General features: G+C 47.9%; 1 protein-coding gene across 3 annotated transcripts in view; it reads right to left on the bottom strand.

The window, feature by feature from the left end:
* SYT16 (synaptotagmin 16) overlaps positions 1 to 21229 on the bottom strand; it is a 158235-nt gene that overhangs the window by 27091 nt on the left and 109915 nt on the right. For all 3 annotated transcript variants that reach the window (XM_090034324.1, XM_090034323.1, XM_090034322.1), the window contains 2 exons: positions 10196 to 10408; positions 5430 to 5686 (listed from right to left, as the gene is read on the bottom strand). In XM_090034324.1, the coding sequence (XP_089890450.1) occupies positions 5430 to 5686; positions 10196 to 10408 (470 nt within the window). The remainder of the gene's footprint in view (positions 1 to 5429; positions 5687 to 10195; positions 10409 to 21229) is intronic.

The raw sequence follows: 21229 nt of genomic DNA, 5'->3' as shown, positions 1-21229 counted from the left end.
GTGAGCATGAGCTGGTGTGTGCGCACAAACGGCCTGCAGAGATCTTGTGGTTGTGTTTGCAGAATGCAGTGGACAAACAACTTGCTCAACCTGTCCTCCTGGGACTCTGCCCAAGGGTCAAGTGAGTGAACAATTCCCAACAAGCCTAAGCAAAGGGCTCCTTCTAGGTCATCACAGTCGCAGGATTTTGCCCACGCAAACGCAAGGTAGGGCAGGTTGGGGAGAAGGACCTGATCTTATGTTAATGGGGGTGATACTGACTGGTTGTCAACTCCTGTTTTGGTGGATGGAGCACTGTTTATGGAGAGAGCATGATGGAGCTGCATATAGGTGCACGTTTCCCTGTACGTCTTCATTCTCTACTCAGATCCCACCATGTTTTTAATCCTTGCATTTGCCTTTAAGGAAGGGAAATCAGACTGTGTCTGCGGTTTGCTACCGCTCGCTGTGGAGAACTACATTTTAGTGGCTTTTGAAACTTCCTCCTGATCCAGAGCTGAGTGGCCTAACCTCTGGGCATAATCTAGAGCAGCCTGTAGGCTAACTGCCAGCAGTTCCAAACATGGCAGCCAAAGAGAAGTCTCTAGCATGCAACTGCTGTTTTGACAATGCACCTTATACTGGCGGCTGAGAAGCAGGGGGAAGGGTAGGAGTTATGCTAACTCTATAGTATCTGAAAATCTCTCTCCAGTGGAGTAACTCTTCTGTGGTTAGCTATCCTACCATTTAGGGAGCTTTGTATTGGAGTGGTGCTTTCAAAGAGCATTTTGCTGCCTGGAAGCTGCTCTTCTTCAGGTCACATACAAACTTTCATTTTCTCCTGGGAGAGTCACTGCTCTCCCAGGAGAAGCCATGTTCAGGATTTTTCTCTCAGAGCAAAAATGGCTGGTCCAGAAGATAAATAACATGGAAACAACCAGGGTGAAATCACTCCCAGGAGAGCTTCTCCTGGGTGAGTGAATGTTTGTGTATGTTCTCTTCTAAGACAAGCTGCAGCACAGTCCTTCAGCATCCCAGGGAGTTTTGCTTCCCCCACCACCAGGGAGACAGTGTGCTGCATGGGCTGGATTTTACTACTCCAGCTGAGCAGGAAGCAGAACATGCCCCCTTCAGGATCCCATATTGTGCTGCAAGGAGACACAGGCTGACTGAGCAGTCTGAGTCAGCCAGTCAGAGCTACCTCCTGCGTCACCAGGCAAACTGAGGAAGCCCAGATGTGTTCTGAGATGTGTGCACAGGGACCCCCTGGCTGTGCAGCATCAGCACCACCAGCTCTTTGCTCTTCAAGGGCTCAGCACTCGAGTGTCTGTGCAGATGTCTCTGGGTAACTTTTTGTACCAGGAAAACTAATCTGGGAGAATTCTCTCAGGTCATTTGAACATGTGTATGCAGCCCAAGTTTCAAAGAAGGCACCTGCTGCATGAAGGCTAATCCTGTTCCTATTGAAGTTATTGCTAAACATCCATTTACTTTCAGGGTTACAGTTGGCCTCTGTCTATTTTGTGAGAAAAAAAGCTTTTCTCTCCCAGCACAGCTGTAGTTAGCTTAAATCTATCCAGGTTTAAGCTAAATACATCTAGCAGTACAGTCTGTTTCTGAAAACAGATCATAAATGCCTAAGAGAATTTATGTACATTTAAGAAAGTAAAATAAATACATTCCTATCAGGACAAAAATCAGTAAATCTAAGTAAAGCTAGTAATTATGGAAACAGCCTTGAAATGGCCCTAGCCTTGAAATGGCACTTGAGGCTTCACTGCAGAAGCACAAAATTATAGTTTTTGTCTCAAAATGTAGGTCTATTTGAATAGCACATAACAGTATTTGGGTATTTGAGGTATGGGAGAACATTTAGTTCCCCCCATTTAAAGTTTTCCATTAAGTGGCACAATTCAACTGGATGAACAGCTACTTAGAGTAAATAAAAAATGGGACTCGGGCATGTCTGACCTCTGAAATTCTGTATGCACTGCTCAAATACCTGAAGGGTATATACAGAGAGACTGGAGATGGGTCTTTCTCTGTGACTGTAGGGGACAGGCTCAATGGTCTCATGCTTCAGAAGGTGTCATTTAAATTGGAGATTAGGAGGAATTTCCTGAGTGTGAAAGTGGTGAAGCACTGGAGCAGGCTGCCTTGTGGAGTTATGGAATCTCCATCCTTGGAAGCCTTCAAGAGCAAGTTAGACATGCACTTAGCTGGGACTGGTTAGACATAGACAGGGATGATCCTGCCTCGAGCAGGGAGCTGGACTAGATGACCTTGTGATGTCCCTTCAGCCTTGCTTTCCTATGATACTAATATATGTACTCCTACAGTAAAATGTGAGGCAACTTAGCATACAAATAAAAAGAGGACATTCAGGATTCCCTGTCAAGTGTGCACCATAGTGATGAGTCCATGCAAGACACAGTAGGAAACCTGGTCATCACACCAGACGACAAAGCTAACCTATTAACAACTTCTTTGCCTCCATTTTTCTGAGTGGGGACCAAATCAGCCCCCCCACTGGGCCCCCCTCAGACCCCAGGGGAGGTGCAAGGGTCAGTGAGGATTTAGTCAGGGAACTTCTGGAGGGACTGGACATATTTAAATCAGCTGGTCCGGACGATCTCCACCCCTGAGTGCTGGGGGAATTAGCTGAGGTCATTACAGGACCCCTGGCACGGCTGTACGAGCACTCATGGGGCTCTGGTGTGGTGCCAGAGGACTGGAAAAGGGCCAACGTGGTTCCCATCTTCAAAAAAGGGAGGAAGGAGGACCCGGGAAACTATAGGCCAGTTAGTCTTACCACGATCCTGGGTAAGCTTTTTGAGAGAATTATCCTGGCACATGTCCACAAGGGGCCAGGTGGGGAGATTGTGCTTAGGGGCAACCAACACAGGTTCATTCAAGGCAGGTCCTGTCAGACCAACCTGGTGGCCTTCTACGACCAGGTCACCAAATCCTTGGATGCAGGCGTAGCAGTGGACATCGTCTTCCTGGACTTTCGGGAGGCCTTCGACGCTGTCTCTCACCCCGTTCTCATTAAGAAACTGGGGGCTGTGGTGTCAACACCTACACAGTCAAATGTAGGGCCGCACCCAGAGAGTGGTGGTGGATAAGTCATTTTCAACCTGAAGGGATGTGGGCAGTGGGGTCCCCCAGGGCTCGGTCCTTGGGCCTGCACTGTTCAACATCTTCGTCAGCGACTTGGATGGAGGGGAAAAAAGCACCCTGTTCAAATTTGCTGATGACACTAAGATGTGGGGGGATGTGGGCATGCTAGAAGGGAAGAATAGGCTGCAATCAGACCTAGACAGGTTACAGGGGTGGACGGATGAGAATAGGATGGGATTCAACACCAACAAGTGCAAGGTGATGCACCTGGGGAAGAACAACCGGCACCATACCTACAGGCTGGGGAACTCCATTCTTGTCAGTACAGAGGCAGAAAAGGATCTTGGAGTCATCATTGATGCCAAGATGAACATGGGCCGGCAGTGTGGGGACGTGGTCAGGAAGGCCAACCGCACCCTGTCATGCATCCACAGATGCATCTCGAGCAGGTCCAGGGAGGTGATCCTCCCCCTCTATGCAGCACCGGTCAGGCCGCAGCTGGAGGACTGCGTCCAGCTCTGGGCGCCGCACTTCAGGAGGGATGTGGACAGCATGGAGAGGGTCCAGAGGAGGCCACTCGCATGGTCAGGGGGCAGCAGGGCAGGCCCTACGAGGAGAGACTACGGGACCTGAACCTGTTCAGCCTCCACAAGAGAAGGTTGAGGGGGGATCTAGTGGCCTGTTACAAACTAGTCAGGGGGGACCAGCAGGCATTGGGAGAGTCCGTGTTCCCCTGAGCACTACCAGCTTGGGGTAGAAATAATGGTCATAAGCTGGCAGAGGGGAGATTCAGACTAGACATCAGGAGGCACTACTTCACGGTCAGGGTGGCTAGGATCTGGAACCAACTTCCAAGAGAAGTGGTGCTGGCTCCTACCCTGGGGGTCTTTAAGAGGAGGCTAGATGTACACCTAGCTGGGGTCATCTGATCCCAGTACTCTTTCCTGCCAAGGCAGGGGGTCGGACTTGATGATCTGCTCAGGTCCCTTCTGACCCGACCAACTATGAAACCGTATGAAACTATGAAATACAAAGATAGATAAAGATCCTTCAGTTCGGCAGGCAACACACGGCAAAGAGTCAGCCCAGCACTTGCAGGGGGGTCCTAATATACCTGAACTGATGCAAAACTGGCTATCTAGCATCCAATATACTTGCTTATTTCCATGCCTCAGCCTGAATGGCTGCTTTTATCATGTCACAATCCCATCCACTGGAAGCTGTTTTCATTCTGTGCTGGGCAGAAGCAACTCGCCCAGAGGAAAGGGATATTTCCATCCCAGTCCTTTTCTTCTTGGGCTGGAGAGGCTAATTTCTGCATTTAGGGAATGGTGTCAGCTTGAAAACTCCACCTGCATGCATTATTTTGTTAAAATATTTGATGCAAATTAATATTCCTGCCAAAATTAATCAGGTGAGAAAACAGGAATGGAAAAAATGAATCACTTACAAAGAAGAGGAGTTCAGGGTGGTGTGGGGGAGGGGAATCAGTTAAGTGTAGATTTATGGCTTCCTTTGAATCTGCACTGTTTCTGGAGGGTGTTACATTGGAAATAGGTACCAGATCCCTAGATATAGTCAAGTACTGCTTGGCCAACAACCTTGCCTGGGGAAGGGATAGAGGGATGGATAAACTTCTTTGCTCCTGGAAAACATCAGGGCTGATTTAGCTGTGAGCATGGTGGTTATAATGGTGCCAGGGACCTTCCATCAGCAGGGGACTGGTTGGAAATCATGCACTCCCCCTCCGCACCCTCCTTATCCCAGACCTTTGTGAAGGAGAGGAGGCCAGGGCAATAACCAGCTGGATACAGCAGAAAAGTTTAGATGCCCCACTGGTGCCACCTTCCAGCTGCATCCTGCTGCCCCAGCAATAGAAAGCAGCCAGAATGGAGGCCAGCGATTTGCTGAGGAATCATAACCAGTATCCCGACAGATGCATGTCCCATATGCAGGTCCCCTCATCCCCTCACAGAAAAGCAGGCTCCCTGTAGCAAATGCTGCGGTGCAGCAAATGGTCCCGGTAACATTAATATCAGAAACTGGGCAATAAAACAGAATGACGAAAAGGGAGGAGCAAAAAAAATCACCCAGGCACCTTCTCCCCTCCGCTCCACCCCTGCCTCCACACACACACACACACACACACACACACACACACACACACTTATCCTGTCCTGTGCCAGTTGATTTTGCATTTAATTTCTTCCCTAACATTTGTGAGTTTTGATGTTCCCTCCCACTCCGTCTCTCTTGACCTGCTCTCTCCCCGCTCCTGATGCCCTCAAGGAACAGAGACACCATGTGTAACAAAGAGCAATTCACCCTACCTCCGGGCTCCAAGCGGATGAGCTGTCAGTGGCGTCATTTCCTTCATATCCCTGATTGCTAAAGGCTGTCTCCATCTCCAGGCTCCCTTCGGTGGCTTGCCGGCTGAGGCTATTGGCAATGCTGGCCTCCATGCCAGGTTCTTTGTGCTGACCAGTACCCCTACTCTCGGATGCAGTCCTTGAATCAACAGATATGTGGTCATCTTCATGATAGGAGAGGTTGTCTTGGTAACTCAGTTGGCTTAGCCCATCCAGATCTAGCAATTTTCAGCAAGAAAATCATTTCAGAGGGATTACAGTGATTTCCTTTTATTTTTTTCCTCCCCAATTTCTTTCTTCTCTACACGACAAGCCTGGGACTGACAGCTCCACTTACGAGACTGCGAGGTCCCCAGCTGCGAACGCACAAAACAACACCCATCAATCAGCATGAAAACAGTTGCTTTCCTAATGGCACACCGGGCTTTGCAAAAAAAGGGAGTCACCTCAGACAGGACGAGCGGAGGGATGTTTGGGGAGTTGGCTCTCTGGATCTCCCAGGGTCCACAGGCATTGCCTGGCCTGGAGCGACTGCCTTCCTGAGAAGGAGACTGGGTATGGATTGGACTGAAATAACGTCTGGGCCTGATGCGGTGAGAAGGGGAGGGTGAAGCAGACATCACAGACCTTTTCCTGGGGTGCTGGGAGGAAGCAGAAGGGCTCATCCAGCCCAGAAGAGAGGCAGTCTAGTCGAGGCTTGGTAGGGGAGGCAGAGCCTGCAGGACTCATTAAACCTGTCCCCAACCACATGAAGGCAGTGCTAATTCGCACTGACAGTTGAGCCAAATCCTGATGGAGGCCTCTTGGTGCTGCCTCCCAGCACCTGCTTGCTTTAATTTAATCTGGGGCATCAAACCTACAGAGCTGTGTCCTGTGGGGCTGGTAGAGGGGACAAGACTTTGATGTGGGGAGGGGGCCTTCTGCAAAATCCAGGGCACAGAGACCCCTTGGGTATGCACGTGGGTGGCAGGGGGCAAGCAACAGCTGCATTAACCCCTGCTGCTCACGTGGCTGCCACCATTCATCCCAGCACCATGTCTAGGGGGCAAGGTGTTTGCCACTGTTGACCTAATCCAGTACATGTCTATTCTCTCTACTCTGCATCTGCTCTTTGTGCTCCTCTCCCTCCGTAGACTCTGCTCAGGCATTCATGTGCCTTCAGAGAGGAGGGAGCTGGTGACTACAACACTGCAATACGGGATACAACACTTCCACTTCAGGATCTTGGAAATCTCTGAAATTTGGGGAATCCCATTTATACAGTCCATTACATGCCTTCATAAGAAAAACCAGGAGCTTTCAGATGTCTTAGGGAAGAATCTCAAATGCAAGGCTTTGTTCTAGACAGAGACTGAGTCTGAGTCTGAGCCCAATGACTTTGGGGTCATTAAGGAGTAAGATCACTGAAAAACTAGTGAAAGCAATGAGACTGGAATGAGGCCCCCGTTCATGAATGAAGCCACATGGCCACAAGCATCTCTTGATCTTAGAGGCCTGTTTCCTAAGGGCCGAGTGAAACACTGCTTTTTTGGGGATCGGGTTGCAGACCAAACACCACTTCCATTTGTCTTGCCAAAATGAAACCCCCTCACGCCCCAAGCAAAATGTTTTCTTGATTCCCAAGTCAAACCCCATGCTTCCATTTCAGGCTTTTTTGTAATAACTGCAAAGCTGTGGGAATGAACAAATGGACACAGGTGCTGCCTCAAAACAGATGAAGATGGAAGAAGGGGAACTTCTCCTTTTAGCCACTGATTCAGGCACTCCCTCAAGACCAGCTCTCTCCTTGGCATGGGAAGGAACCACATCTCCTACCTCCGAGGAGAACAGCTTTATCCTCCAGGCTGTAGGGCAGTCTGGTTTCCCAAACTAGACCATCATACGGTGCTGAGGGGTAAGAGATGTGGATTTAGGCTCCCACAAGCAGAGGAAGTCTTTGAGTTCAGACTCTCACATCCTGCTGGTGGCTCTAGCCACTGGGCTGTGAAGGAACCATCTCCTCCTCGCTGGTTCACAGCCTCTAGCCTTGAAATGCCTTTTCACTCAATCCAATTCACCAAATCATTTGGGGATAACCAAAACCAGGTTTTCCTGCAAAGAAAGCTATTCTCCAAAAAATATTTGCCCAGCTCAGTCTTTTTTTTCCCCATCCCCTTCTAAGAACAGTACCATTTGGGAGTAGAGTGACATCATTTTTCACAATTATACTTCACTTGCTTCCCTTCTGTGGACAGAGAAAGCAGGAAATAAAAGCCAAGTAAGGAGTGAGAACAAGCAAGAAAGAAAATAAGAGAAAATCTATGTATAAACATTTACTGGGACTGAATGAATGCTGGTGCTCCTTAAGGCATTTAATTAGCAAGCCAATATCTTATATGCATTTTAAACAGTGGGGTCATCCATCAAACCATACACCACGCAGCAGGTTTTCAGAATGAAATGTTACTGTAGTAAGAAATTATCCCCACACAATTGTCTTGTGGCTCTGATTCCTGCTGGGATAATATCTAGATCAATAATGGAGGAATTTTCCAAAACGACATTAAAGCCCTGATAAGCTATTCATAACTGGAAAACTCCAGAAATATATTAACAGAGCAAGCCATTTTCCTCCAGGGTTTTGAGACAAAAGACAGTTGTGTTATGAAAGCAAATGTGGCTATAAGGCAAGTTACCAGCAAAAGCAAAAGTGTGAGGGGGGCAGCGTATGGAGCCCCCAGTGTGAGGGGGACACAGCTTCACAATTCAGGTTTGGCCGTTCTGGAAGCTCAAGCACCCTTCCCTGCACCACACGGCACATGGCGGAGTTTATTCTCGGTGTTGCCAAGTGGAATGTGCTGGGAAGTTACAGGACTATCAGGATCCTAAGACTGAAGGTTTTGGCTACTGGAGTGGCTTCCCTGACTGCTATGGGATTTAACAGGGGGTGTGTGCATGGGGTGGCAGGTTGCCTTTCAGTGGCATAGAGCTCAGTTAGCCTCATGAAAGGTGAGAGCCAGGTCTCCAGCTGTGATGAGGTGGCTCATGTTCAGTTGGGCACTCCCCTAGTGAAAAACGCCCTGAATGGAATAAGCCTAGTAGACAGCACATCCTTGCCCCAGAGTGTAGGGAATATACCAGGAAGCTGAGAGCCCAGACAGAGCACACTGTGGTCCACTGCACTGCACGCAGCCTCAGAGCATGTGGCTGAATCAGAGGCTTGAGGCCCATCTGAACATCAGCAAGAGAAAAGGGATAAATATCTCTAAACTGCAGCACTGAAGGGGGCAATGAGAGAGAGAGAGAGAGAGAGAGAGGGAGGAAGGAAGGTGAGAGAAATAAGGGTAAGAGTGCACCTCGCTAGGCTCCTGCATGTTCCAAAATGAGCTTGCACCTCTGATCTCGCCAATTCTCATGATGCATAAGAAAGCAGACCTCTCCAGACAGAGCTGCAGGACAAAAGAGGACTTCAGGGTCCTGCACAGGGGAAGCTACGTTTGATATACTTTGCCTCGCTCCAGAGGAGAGGCAAAGGTGACCTTATGCTTTCTTTATACTCATTTGAAACTGAGGCCAACCAGGGGCCAAGCTGGATGCTGGTACAAGCAAAGCCCATTTGACTACAAGGAGACATTGCGGCAACTGAGAAGTTCCAGATACCACAATGGACCAGGCCCCCTCCCTGTAAACGTACACCAAGGTGGCACATCGCTGCAATGGTGGCTTTACCCAGCTCACCGATCCTTTCAGGCTGGGGCGAATTCCCCCATTCAACTGGGTTATCAATACAGCTCCTCGGGGACTGGGAACAGGGGCTTCCTTGGAACAAAGGGCCTGATCCTGATCCCACTGAAGTAAACTATGGAATTCTGAATGCGTGCTGTGAAAATAGGTTTGGATTAAACATTTATTTAAAAATATTTATATTAACAATTCAGGTTTTCAAAGGCATCAGGGGAAGACAGTCTACCCTACATCAAGATGCAAACAGGTCTAGAGAGGGGTCTGAAGCACAGAGAGCAAAATATTTAAAAAGTACATTCAGAAGACAAAAATGGCTCCAACTATTTTAGAATTGCAACTGCAACTGCATCAGTTTTCCGGGGCCTTTCCTGTGATGAGGTTCTCTCCTCTATGCTCTGTATTTTGGGATGTGCTCAGGTAAGTTAGTGAAAAGCATGCTTTTGTCCCTTGCCATATGGAAATGCCACTGATGCGAGGCAGTGGTTGGTAACAAACATGTTCCCGTTGGTGCCATAAATGCTTAGCTGCTGTCACTGCCTGGCACGTAGTGTGTGCACTGGTGAATGATACAACATAATTCATTTGCTGTTTACCTTGCGTTTGAAAGCTGCGATGAAAGGAGACATACAACTTCTGTTCCAAGGCTTTCTAAACATACCAGATTAACAAATGCAGCTCATGAGATTTCATCAGGGTCAAATCCTGCAGTTGCTGCTCAGATAACACCCTGAGTAAAATCTGCACAAATGCTGCCTAAGGATTGCAGGGCTCATCCAAAACCCATGCAAAGTTAATGGGAAGACTCCCAATGACTTCGACAGGCTTTGGATCCAGACCTGAATAAGTATTTCAGGAATAACCTCAAAGGCATCAATCAGGAAAATGGATTTTAGTTGAAGCAAACCAGAAGCAGGATTTGGTCACTCACTAGGATAGAAGGAGCCTTTCCGCATTAAGAGGATGCAGAAAGCAAGGTCCTAGGTCTCACTGGACACAAACAGTACCTTCACATTCGGAGGCCTCAGTGCTGTACTCCTCGTGGTTCGACAGCAAGCGGTTGAATCGCGGCTTACGTTCGGCCCCCACCTGGATTCCTTTTTCAGACACTGCCGATCGAAAACTCTGCGAGCGCGACACCGAGATCTCAAACTGTTTGATCACCTCGTCGTCGCTGTCCGAGGATGTAGTTAACTCTTCATCCTCCCCATAACTGTTTACTGGAAGAACACAGCAAATATTCTTGACAATTCGTAGGACTTTGTACCGAGGTGAGATAATACAGTGTGCTCTCAGTTTAGAGATTTGCTTCTGGGGAAGGAAGAGGATATAAATGACTAGAGGGAAGGGAAAGGCATGTTCCCTGGAATGTTTTCAACGCCTGTTGATGCTTCACAAGGTCTTAGTTCTGGCTTCTCACCCAACTTTATATAAACAGATAGCTCCTTCCAGATCCTTCCTGGATTTTTAAAGCAGAATAAAAGTCTGAAAAGAGTTAACACATTACATAAGGAAGCTACATGTGTGCGTAAGCACACATGTGCACACAACCATCAGCACATGCAGAAGAAAAGAAGTACCCGTGCAACTCGAAATCCCTCTCAATGTCTGAGCCGTCGTAAAGAGGACTAAAACACAGGAAAAGCAAGCAAAGGGTTAACCTAGGCTTCGACTATACAACGTGAAATTGCAGTATAAAGTGAATAGGCACGGCTAATTCCGCATGTCAGAGTCAGCAAAGGAGCCTTTGAGAACAATGTAAATTCTAACCTTTAAAAATGGAGATACACATCTGAACGTTTCCCTGCTGCTGCCCTTCCCCCGCCTACTGATGGGGCCGGCTTTGCATATGAGAGCGCTGCGTTCTCACTAGCGTGTGAATACCCATCGCGTGGAAGAGAGGGGAAATAAGGATCTGGTGTCCCGCAATTGGCTTGCTTTCTCAAATGAAAACAGAGATGCAAGTACAAGGCCGTATCACAGATTCCCCAGCCATCTGCAGCAAGGAAACAGAAGGGAAGCATGTTTTTATTTGCTAACTTAAGAGGTGAAGGGAGTTGTGGGTGTAATGGACAGTTGGAGAGTGTGAGCTGTTGGGTTTGTGTGCGTATGTGTGCGAAAGAGGGAATGTGCACACGCCTGCTGTCGAGTGCGTTATGTTGTGGATCCCTCCTGAGCACAGTAATGGCTGCCCAGACGTCTTCTGATAATCCCAAGAGATGCCAGAGGCACTGAGTACATCGCAGAAGAGGGTTGTCACCTGAAATGCATAAAAAACTTTCCACATGATCATCATCTTAGCGCCCCTCCACCCCCAGCAAAAATTAAAGTCGGCCCCCTATGACAGAAGCCCAAGCAACTAAACAAATGAACAATGTGGGAAAGTGCACAGAGGTAGGGATGTTCTCAGTGGTGGCAGAGAACTGACCAAGGAGCAATGGTCTCAAGTTGCAGCAAGCTGGATATTAGGGAAAACTCTCACTAGGAGGGTAGTAAAACACTGGAACAGGTGACCCAGAAAGATGTGGAAACTCCATCCTTAGAGGTTTTTAAGACCTGGCTTGACAAAGCCCTGGCTGGTATAATGTAGTTGGGGCTGGTCCTGCCTGGAGCAGGGGGTTGGACTAGTTGTGACCTCCTGAGGTCCCTTCCAACCCTAATTTGCTATGCTTTGATGATTCTCCATGCCAACGACTCATTTCTGAGGGGAAATAGAGGTTCTTCCATGTTACACTTACAGACAAGAGACAACCATGTGGATGAGGTTATGGAAAAAGGGCCCTACTTTCACACAAACCCCAAGCTTCATTAGATAAAACTATTAAATATCTATAATGCAAATCCAGCTACTGTTACTGCTTTATGTATCTACAGCCGGTCATAGCCATGGCTATAAGCAGAGACAATGTCTTCAACCTCTAGAGCTGTCCATTCTCATAGGGAGAATTCCCCAGTCCCGGGGATCCTCACTGCCACTAACATCCTCCCTGAAACAGAACAGCCTTGCCATGATGTCATATTGTCAGATTCACCTCTGCAGTTCAACTTTGCCAGGATACTGGCAATAAGCCCAATCGTTTTCTTAGTAATTGGTTTCTCAGTGGGTTATTATTAGCATTTGGCCAGGTAAAGAGAATTCTCATGCTAATTTGGGCAGAAACAAATATGTTTTAATTGTTTAACAGATATGGCCAATTGCTAATGGGAAAGAAGAACAACAACTCAAGCTGGACAAAAATCAATTACGTCTCACAGAAGTAAAGGAAAGGATTATATTTAAATTCAATACATTTTTTTAAACTTGTTTTATTTAAAATAAGCTGGAAGTTATGGTAGCCTGGAGTAACACCTAAAGCTTAATATTCCTTCGTAAAATCCTCTAACTGCATCAAATAAAAATAAAAATCAAATAAAAGTATCCTATACGATACGGCAAATTTTAATGAATTAAAGTGCACACTGAAGCTTTCTTGAGGTCAACTCAAGCTTTTTAAGTATGTTTCAATGTCATGTACTGCACTGTGTATCTATTATTTTCAGTCTTTATAATGGAGCGAATGCTTTACAGATTTCCAGAAATCAGTACATTCAGTTCTTCAGTATTAGAGTGCTTCTGCCTTAATTTGTTCAGTTTAGCTAAAACACTCAAGAGAATATATCTTCATCACTTGGATTGGTTCATTACAGTGTAAAGTAAATGTCCAGGCAGAAGCAGACACATCCTGAAGATCAACGCATGGCTGCAGACATGATGTCAAAGAAGCCAAAGCCCTGCTGGTGTGGCCATGGGATGGTGCTTGCAAGGAGGGCTGTGGAGGTCCACCTGGCAAAAGAGGAAGAAGAGGGTACTCATATGCAGTCTCACAAGCCTACTGAAGAAGATTTAACTAGGTTCAATGATGGAGACAAAAGCCAAGAGGTAACTAAAAATCCAGGTAACACAGATAAAAACCAAGAAAGAGGAGACAACATGGAGAGCTTGAACAATATTCTCAGAGAAAAATTAAGACAATTGGCTAATCATCTAAGATGTTCATGCACTAATGCAAAGAGGTGTGGGGAATAAGCAGGACAAATTGGAAGTCCTAGTACCCACAGAAGTATGATAGAAATGGGATAACCAAGACTTGGTGGGACAGTCTGCATGACGGGACTACTGTCACGGATGGGTGTAACGTTTTCAGAAAGGACTGTCAGGGGGAAAATCAGTTTGCGTTCTTTATATAGAAGTAAGGTTGCCAACTCTGACTGAAGCTATTGCAGGAGATTTTTTTCCCCCAACATGATGTAATGTCGTTAATTGTACTGTACATCACATATTATGGAAGCAATTTCCTGATTGCTTTCAATAGTCACTGGGAGATTGATTCCGATTTCGGTAGACTCCCGGCCAATCCGGGAGGGTTGGCAACCCTATCTAGAAGAGACATGCACACATTCTGAGATGTGGTACTAAGCAGGAGGTAGGCCTGTTGAAAGCCTTTGGGTCAAAGTAAGAAGGGAAAACAGCAAGGGAGATGTTACAGTGGGAGGGCCTGCTATAGACCATCAAACCAGTCTGATACTGTTGAATATCTTTATTAATGGTTTGTGGATGGAATCAAGTACACACTTAGCAAATGTGCAGCTGACACCAAGTTGGGTGGAGCGATAGCCACTCTGGAGAGCAGGGCTAGGATCGAAAATGACCTAGAGAACCTGGAGGAATACTGTAGTCCAAAATGAATTGAATGAAATTCAGTAAGGACTCACTCTTAGGACAGAACAAACCTATGGGGGATGCTTAACAAGGTGGAAGTACTGCAGAAAAGGACCTGGGGGTTATAGTGGACCATAAGCTGAATATGAGCCAACGGTGTGCCCTTGTTGCAAAAAAATTCCAACAGCATCCTGGGCTGTATAAAAGGATGTGTCACCTGTGAAATCAAGAGGAGGTATTTGTTTGCTCTATTTGGTGCAGGTGAGTACTATGTCCAGTTTTGGGGACCGTAGGTCAAGAAAGATGTGACAAATGAGAAAGAGTCCAGCTGAGAGCAACAAAAAATGATAAGGTACCTGGGAAACATGACTGACTTATAAAGAAAGTTGGGAGGAGTGGGAGGAGGGTGGTCAGGCAGGGGGAGCCATGTGCATGTACATGACTGCCAGGCAGCCTGGAGAGCAGGTCCTGCAGGTAAGTTGGTGGGACAGGGAGCACTGAGGCCCCGATAGGGAAGGAGGGAGGGAGCTGGGCAAAGCAGAGCAGGGCTGGGGCTGAGGCTGCTGCCCAGCTGGGCACTGCATGGGGCTTGGGGTCCAGGGCTGCAACGTGGCGGCAGAGCCCCAGTGGGGAGCAGGATGGAGCTGTGGGCAGTCGTCTGGGGGGTGGGGGAGAGGGCCAACTCCTCACTGCTGCACACACTACTGTGGGAGCAGAGGGGGACATGAGTCCCCCAGATCTGTGTGCAGGACAGGGTGGGTGCAGGGGTGGGCTGCATGCTGCAAGCTCAGGCTATCCACCTGCTGCCCCAGGAGTGTGTACAGTGGGCAGCACACACCCGCCTCCCCACGGGCTCTGCTCTGGCCGTGCTGCCCATGAGGGAGGGGGAGCTGGGCTCCCTGCTCAGGGTGCAGCAGCTGCTGCCTCCCATGGGTGGCAGCTGGAGCTTGGGTGCTGCTGCAGGGGGCAGGTGGCTGTGGACCTAGGTCCCTGGCCCCATAGCCCTGGCAGCTGGGGGTCCCCCCGGCAAGGCTGTGAGGGGGCAGGGGTCTGTGGATGGGGGGCAAGAGGCACCAGTAGGGCGAAGGGAGCTCTGGGTGGGGAGTGAGGGGCACCAGCAGGGCTGGGGGCTGTGGCTTGGGAGTGAGGGGCATGAACTTGTGTCTTGGTGAGCTAAGGGGGGAGGGGGAGCTCTGATTTTCCATGATAAAAAACCCCAAATCAAGTACCAAAATTTATAGGCATTTAGAATTGATTTTATTATATTGATTGAGGCACTGGTAGGCTTCCAAATTGTTTTAAAATTGTAAATATATCAATAAAACATTGTGTTCACTTGATACCTATATATATATATATATAGTGGCATTTCATTTTAATTGTGGATCTGCGGGGTTTTATCAGAGAATCTGTGATCTTTTAATCAGGGAAAACCAGGCTCCCTGGGAATTAAACACCGGAATAGGTTGCCCAGAGAGGGTGTGGAATTTCTGTCCGTGCGTGTTAAGAACAGCTTAGACAACTACTTGGGTGAGATGGTTTGACAGGCAGCGCTGACCCTGCTTCAAGCAGAGGGTTGGACTAGAAGGGACATCCTGCGGTCTCTTCTAGCCTAACTTTTCTATGATTCTACAGTTCAAAGTGGCCCATGAATAAAAAGCAGGTGAGAGAGGATGAATTCTACCAGTTTGAAAAACTTGAAGGAAGTAGAGCTGGACTATCAAATGCATTCAGGCACTTACAGGGTGCGTCTACCTGCTATGGCGACATAGCGCTGGTGGGCACAAACTATGATGCTGACATTGTGTCGCTGTAGCGATGAGCTACCTCACTATAATGCATCACTACAGCGATGTGGCTGCTACAAATAACTGTGTGCCGCTGGGATGGTGCAGTAACGGCTGTTACTGGGCTGTCATTTAGTACTCCCTAAACTACTAAAGTACTTCCAGTACAGGAAAAACTGTGCCATGGGGGACATGCGTAGATGCAGCCACTGATAAAAAAGGTGCACAGTGAGATTATCAAAAATACTTAGGCATGGTGGGCATATGGCTCATATGAACTATAAGTACATCAGGGGTGTACATGAGAATCTGGGGGAATGCCTGTTCACCAGAGCGCCCCAAGGGATGACGAGGTCGAATGGTCACAAACTCCTGCAAGACCATTTCAGGCTGGACATTAAGGAAGAACTTCTTTACTGTCCGAGCCCCCAAGGCCTGGAACAGGGAGGCCTGGTGGTGCTAGCACCTACTCTGGACTCCTTTAAGAAACATTTGGACATATATCTTGCTGGGATCCTTTGACCCAGCTGACTTCCTGCCCCTGGGGCAGGGGACTGGACCCAATGATCTCCTGAGGTCCCTTCCAGCCCTGATGGCTGTGAAAGTCTATGAAATCTATTACCAGGTTTTCTCACGTACAGCATGTCCCAGAATATAACATGCACTCTGTTTTTGGAAGGCCCCAAGAAAAAAAAATCTTGCCTTGGCATATGGGTAAGTATCTCAGGTCTGGAAACTCCAGGTCTGGGGCCATGCATCAGGGCCAAACCCAGTGAGACATGTGGTGGCTAGGACCACATGTGGGACTGGAGTTGGCATGCTAGGACTGTGGGCCAGAGCCTGATTAGGCAAGTAGGGTTGGGGCTGTGGGCCAGGTTCAACTGCAGACTGACACCGCATGCCAGCCGAGGGGGCTCCCCGGAGGTCTGGAGATTTGATGGCAGGGGAGCAGGGGCAATGCTTATTGCTACGGCTCCCTGAGTGACTCTGGGAACCATGGCAACTAACATTACCACCACCCCCCTGCCACCAAATCTCCAGACCTCTGGGGATCTTTATTTCTCACGTATAACGCACACCTAAATTTCCCCCAGCTGGTTTCTGAGAAAATATGGTACTAATTTTCTCAATGAGACAGTTCGGTATTTCAGCAAATAGCACTGAGCACCTGCATGCTTTGGAAAAATCTGGCTGATGGTGACCTGAAACCATCTGTTAACTAGAGGTAGTTAAAATAATGTTCAGGCAAACATTGCTTTGCCAAACAATGTGATATGTTAAAACAAGGGGGGAAAAAGAACTATTTGTGTTGACTCGATTAAATATTTTGAGGAAAACAAGTTCTGAATGACATGGAATCTGTTACTGTACTTCATCTCATACCAAATTCTCCCCCTTGGTCCATCACGTGTCACCAGATCTAGAAATACCTTTCCCTCCCTTGAACAACATAGCAAACTCAGAAAGGTCAAAATGTTTTGTTTTGACATGTTCAAAGCAAAATGTGTCAAACTAATGAAACATAATGCTTTGGCACAGAACATTTTGAATACGTTGACACTAAATGTTTTGTTTCAGTACTACAGATTTCCAAGAAAAATAATCTGAATGTTGCATTTCCTTCCCAACTGCTAAAACAAAAGTTCAAAACTGCAGGTATCTGAATACACCAAGCTTGATGATATGTGGATCGCAAGGCCGTATACTTCTGGTTACCAAAAAGAAGTACTAAAATCAATGAAAAAGACTATATTTGGGTGCAAATTCATATATCTTCATGGCTGTGCTATATAATTAAGCTTTCCTTATGACAATAACTAAAAAGCGCAAATGCAAAACACAATTAAAATCAATTATTAACCCCATGATTAAAATTGGTGCTGCACATCACCTTGATTAAGTGATCAATCTACTTGGCAACTATCCGAGCTCCTAAGACCTGGTTATTAATTAGATCAGCAACTGCAGAAGCTTCCAAGAACAACGCCTGATAGCGTCCCCTTGGCTCCGCAGACCCTCTGGTGTCTAACCCTACCGGGCCCAGGCAGCGATAGCAGCAAACTGCTGGTCTCCAAATACAGCAAGCTACTCAAAAAAGCACCTTTCCTGACCCAATGCCAACTCGGATGGGGGGTTCAGAGTTCAGCCCAAGTGACTCTATGCATTACCCAGGGGTTGGCAATGTTTTCCAGCAATTTTTTAGGATGACCCATCTTAGGTGGTGGTGAATGGGTCATTTTTGACCTGGAGGGATGTGGGCAGTGGGGTCCCCTAGGGCCCGGTCTTCGGGCCCGCACTGTTCAACATCTTCATCAGCGACTTAGACAAGGGGGTAAAAAGCACCCTGTTCAAATTCGCAGACGACACTAAGATGTGGGTAGAAGTGGGCACACTAGAAGGGAGAAATAGGCTGCAATCAGACCTAGACAGGTTACAAGGGTGGGGGGATGAGAACAGGATGGGTTTCAACACTGACAAGTGCAAGGTGCTGCACCTGGGGAGGAACAACTGGCACCACACCTACAAGCTGAGGAACTCCCTTCTCATCAGGGCAGAGGCAGAAAAGGATCTTGGAGTCATCACTGATGCCAAGATGAACATGGGCCGGCAGTGTGGGGACGTGGTCAGGAAGGCCAACCGCACCTTGTCCTGCATCCACAGATGCATCTCAAGCAGGTCCAAGGCGGTGATCCTCCCCCTCTGTGCGGCACTGGTCAGGCCGCAGCGGGAGTACTGCGTCCAGTTCTGGGTGCCGCACTTCAGGAGGGATGTGGACAGCATGGAGAGGGTCCAGAGGAGGCCACTCGCATGGTCAGGGGACAGCAGGGCAGACCCCACAAGGAGAGGTGACAGGACCTGAACCTGTTCAGCCTCCACAAGAGGAGGCCGAGGGGGATCTAATGGCCTGTTACAAACTAGTCAGGGGGGATCAGCAGGCATTGGGGCGGGGGGGTCCCTGTTCCCCCGAGCACTGCCAGGAGTGACCAGGAATAAAGGTCACAAGCTGGCAGAGGGGAGATTCAGACTAGACATCAGGAGGCGCTACTTCACGGTCAGGGTGGCTAGGGTCTGGAACCAACTTCCAAGCGAAGTGGTGCTGGCTCCTACCTTGGGGGTCTTGAAGACAAGGCTAGAGGTACACCTTGCTGGGGTCGTTTGACCCCAGCGCTCTCTCCTGCCAAGGCAGGGGACTGGACTTGATGATCGGCTCAGGTCCCTTCTGACCCGACCAACTATGAAACTAGGTTGAGTTCCACCACATTGGCCATGTCATGCTGTAGCTGGGTGGTGGGGAGAAGCCCCCTTTCCACCAAAGCCCCCACCGCTCTGCTGGAGCATGGCATAAGCAAAACCCCTCCATCCACCGAACATTGCCAAAGCCATGGCTTTGTGAGTCAGATCCAAAAGTCCCCCCTCCCCAGTATCTCAGTGCACCCTAGTTAAGAATGACTGCCCCATTCCTATCAACTCTCAGTTCTGGTCAGAGCTGTGTATTTTCTGTTTTCCCCACATCTCTCTCATGCCACACTGATCCCGAGCCTGGATCGAAGAAGTTTTTTTCCTTCACTGACCAGTCTGCCTAATTATCAGGTTATCCTCTGAGCTCTCTCAGCAAAGAAGAGACCTGGAAAGGCTCCGCCTTATTTAAAGGACAGCAGTCCCTTGATATGTCCCACTACAGGCCCGCTACCAGTGCTCCCTGCCGAGGTGATGCTATTAGTTCAATATTAGTAACTCCTGAGAGGAGGTTTGAACTAGCTGTCGACACATGGCAGGTCTCAGCTCGTAGAGCGCAGTAAAGTAGTCGGTATCTAGAGCGGCACAGAGAAAGGCCGTTCCATGGTGGGAGGTGGGATTTGGACGTGTTGCATTTTGCTTTTATTTCCAATTTGGAACAACCCCCCTCCCCAAAAATGTTAAAATTTCCTGAAAAGGGGAAATAAAGAGCCCAGGAACTGGGTCAGTTCAGAGAGCAAGGCTGCCCTGCTGTCCCCAGGGAGCTGAGGAACCCAGGAGCCCTAGGCCTCCTGACGCAGAGGCCATCCAGCAGATGTGGAGGGATCTGGGGGACATGACTTATGAGGAGAGGCTGGGGGAATTGGGCTTATTTAGTCTAGAGAAGAGGAGACTGAGAGGGGATGTAATAGCTGCCTTCAACTCCATGCAGGGGGGTTGCAAAGAGGATGGAGCTGGACTGTGCTCAGCGGCGGCAGATGGCACAACAAGAAGCAATGGACACAAGTTGCAGCAAGGGAAGTTTAGGTTGGATATTAGGAAGAATTTTCTCACTAGGAGGGTGATGAAGCACTGGAACAGGTTACCCAGAGATGTGGTGCAATCTCCATCCTTGGAGGTTTTTAAGACCCAGCTAGACAAACCTTTAGCTGGGATGATGTAGTTGGATCTTTGGGAAGGGGGTTGGACTAGACGTGACCTCCTGAGGTCCTATCCAACCCTCACTTTCTATGATTATATATGCGACAGAAAAGCCAGCTGAGTTTGCATGACAAGCAAGCCCATTCTGCACACCTTATTATTTGGGAAGCCTTATCGTGTATCTGATAAGACGTATTGCATTTGGGCAGAACCTTCCCAGGTTCTGTATGAACTTCATGGACATAGAGCTGGCTCTGTAAACTGGTTCGGTTCCTGGTAAATCCAGACCAAGGGCTTGTCTGAATCTTTCCGGCCATGCTAACTTTGTTTAATCACTTCTGGAATAAGTGGGGGGTTGGGTGCGGGGGGGAGGAGAAAAGGGGATGGAGCTCAGGTTTTTTGGTTGGTTGGTTTGTTTTGGTTTTTGGGTCTTGATTTTCTGTTTGCTGCAGAGTGAAAAAATGACATTAGAAGCACTTTGGAAGGACATGTACCAGGCTCAGTGGGATTTGAGATCCTATGTATAACAGAATAAGCCTGGGACCTCCACAGTTCAAGGCATAAAAGATAATCTAAGGTGTTACAACTTAAACCAAACATCAAAGCTCTATAATAACGTTGCTTCACACTCGTATACCCTGTGGATCAAGCACAAAGTGAGACCCAGGACATGGGTTCAGAGGTCTCTTAGCCCTCTTGAAAACCCAATACTCATTTTAGGTTGCTGTCACTGAGGAACACTTAGATAAATTTAATTCATTATAGAAAAACTCTCCTTCACCCCAATTTGAGGCCAAACCACCAGAGTGTCTTTCTAATTTTAGAGTGGCAAAATTTGACTTCTCAAGAAAACATAACAGCAACCTTTAATTATGAAGTGGCTACCACTTCCTCATGTGCTTGGAATTGCTTTATGTGTGAATATTATGTTGGGCCAAATTCTGTGCTGAGTTACACCTCTGCACCTTCATTTGAATTCAAAGGCACTGCAAGGCGATAAAGAAGGGAGCTCAACCCACTGTGATTTTTAATTCCTCCTTAGAAGACGTTTGTCTTTGACTTCTGCCTTTACAAATCCCTGAAGCGTGACTACATCGCTTGTTATGACACTGAGCTCTATTTCTTAGCTGCATTTGGAAACACACAAGCTAATTAAATCCTAGAACTAGGGAATCTGT

Source organism: Crocodylus siamensis, chromosome 2 (assembly GCF_052110815.1).
Source record: "Crocodylus siamensis isolate JL-2025a chromosome 2, ASM5211081v1, whole genome shotgun sequence".
Taxonomy (NCBI): domain Eukaryota; kingdom Metazoa; phylum Chordata; order Crocodylia; family Crocodylidae; genus Crocodylus; species Crocodylus siamensis.
Note: the sequence above shows the minus strand (reverse complement) of the source record. Positions and strands in the feature narration are given on the sequence as shown.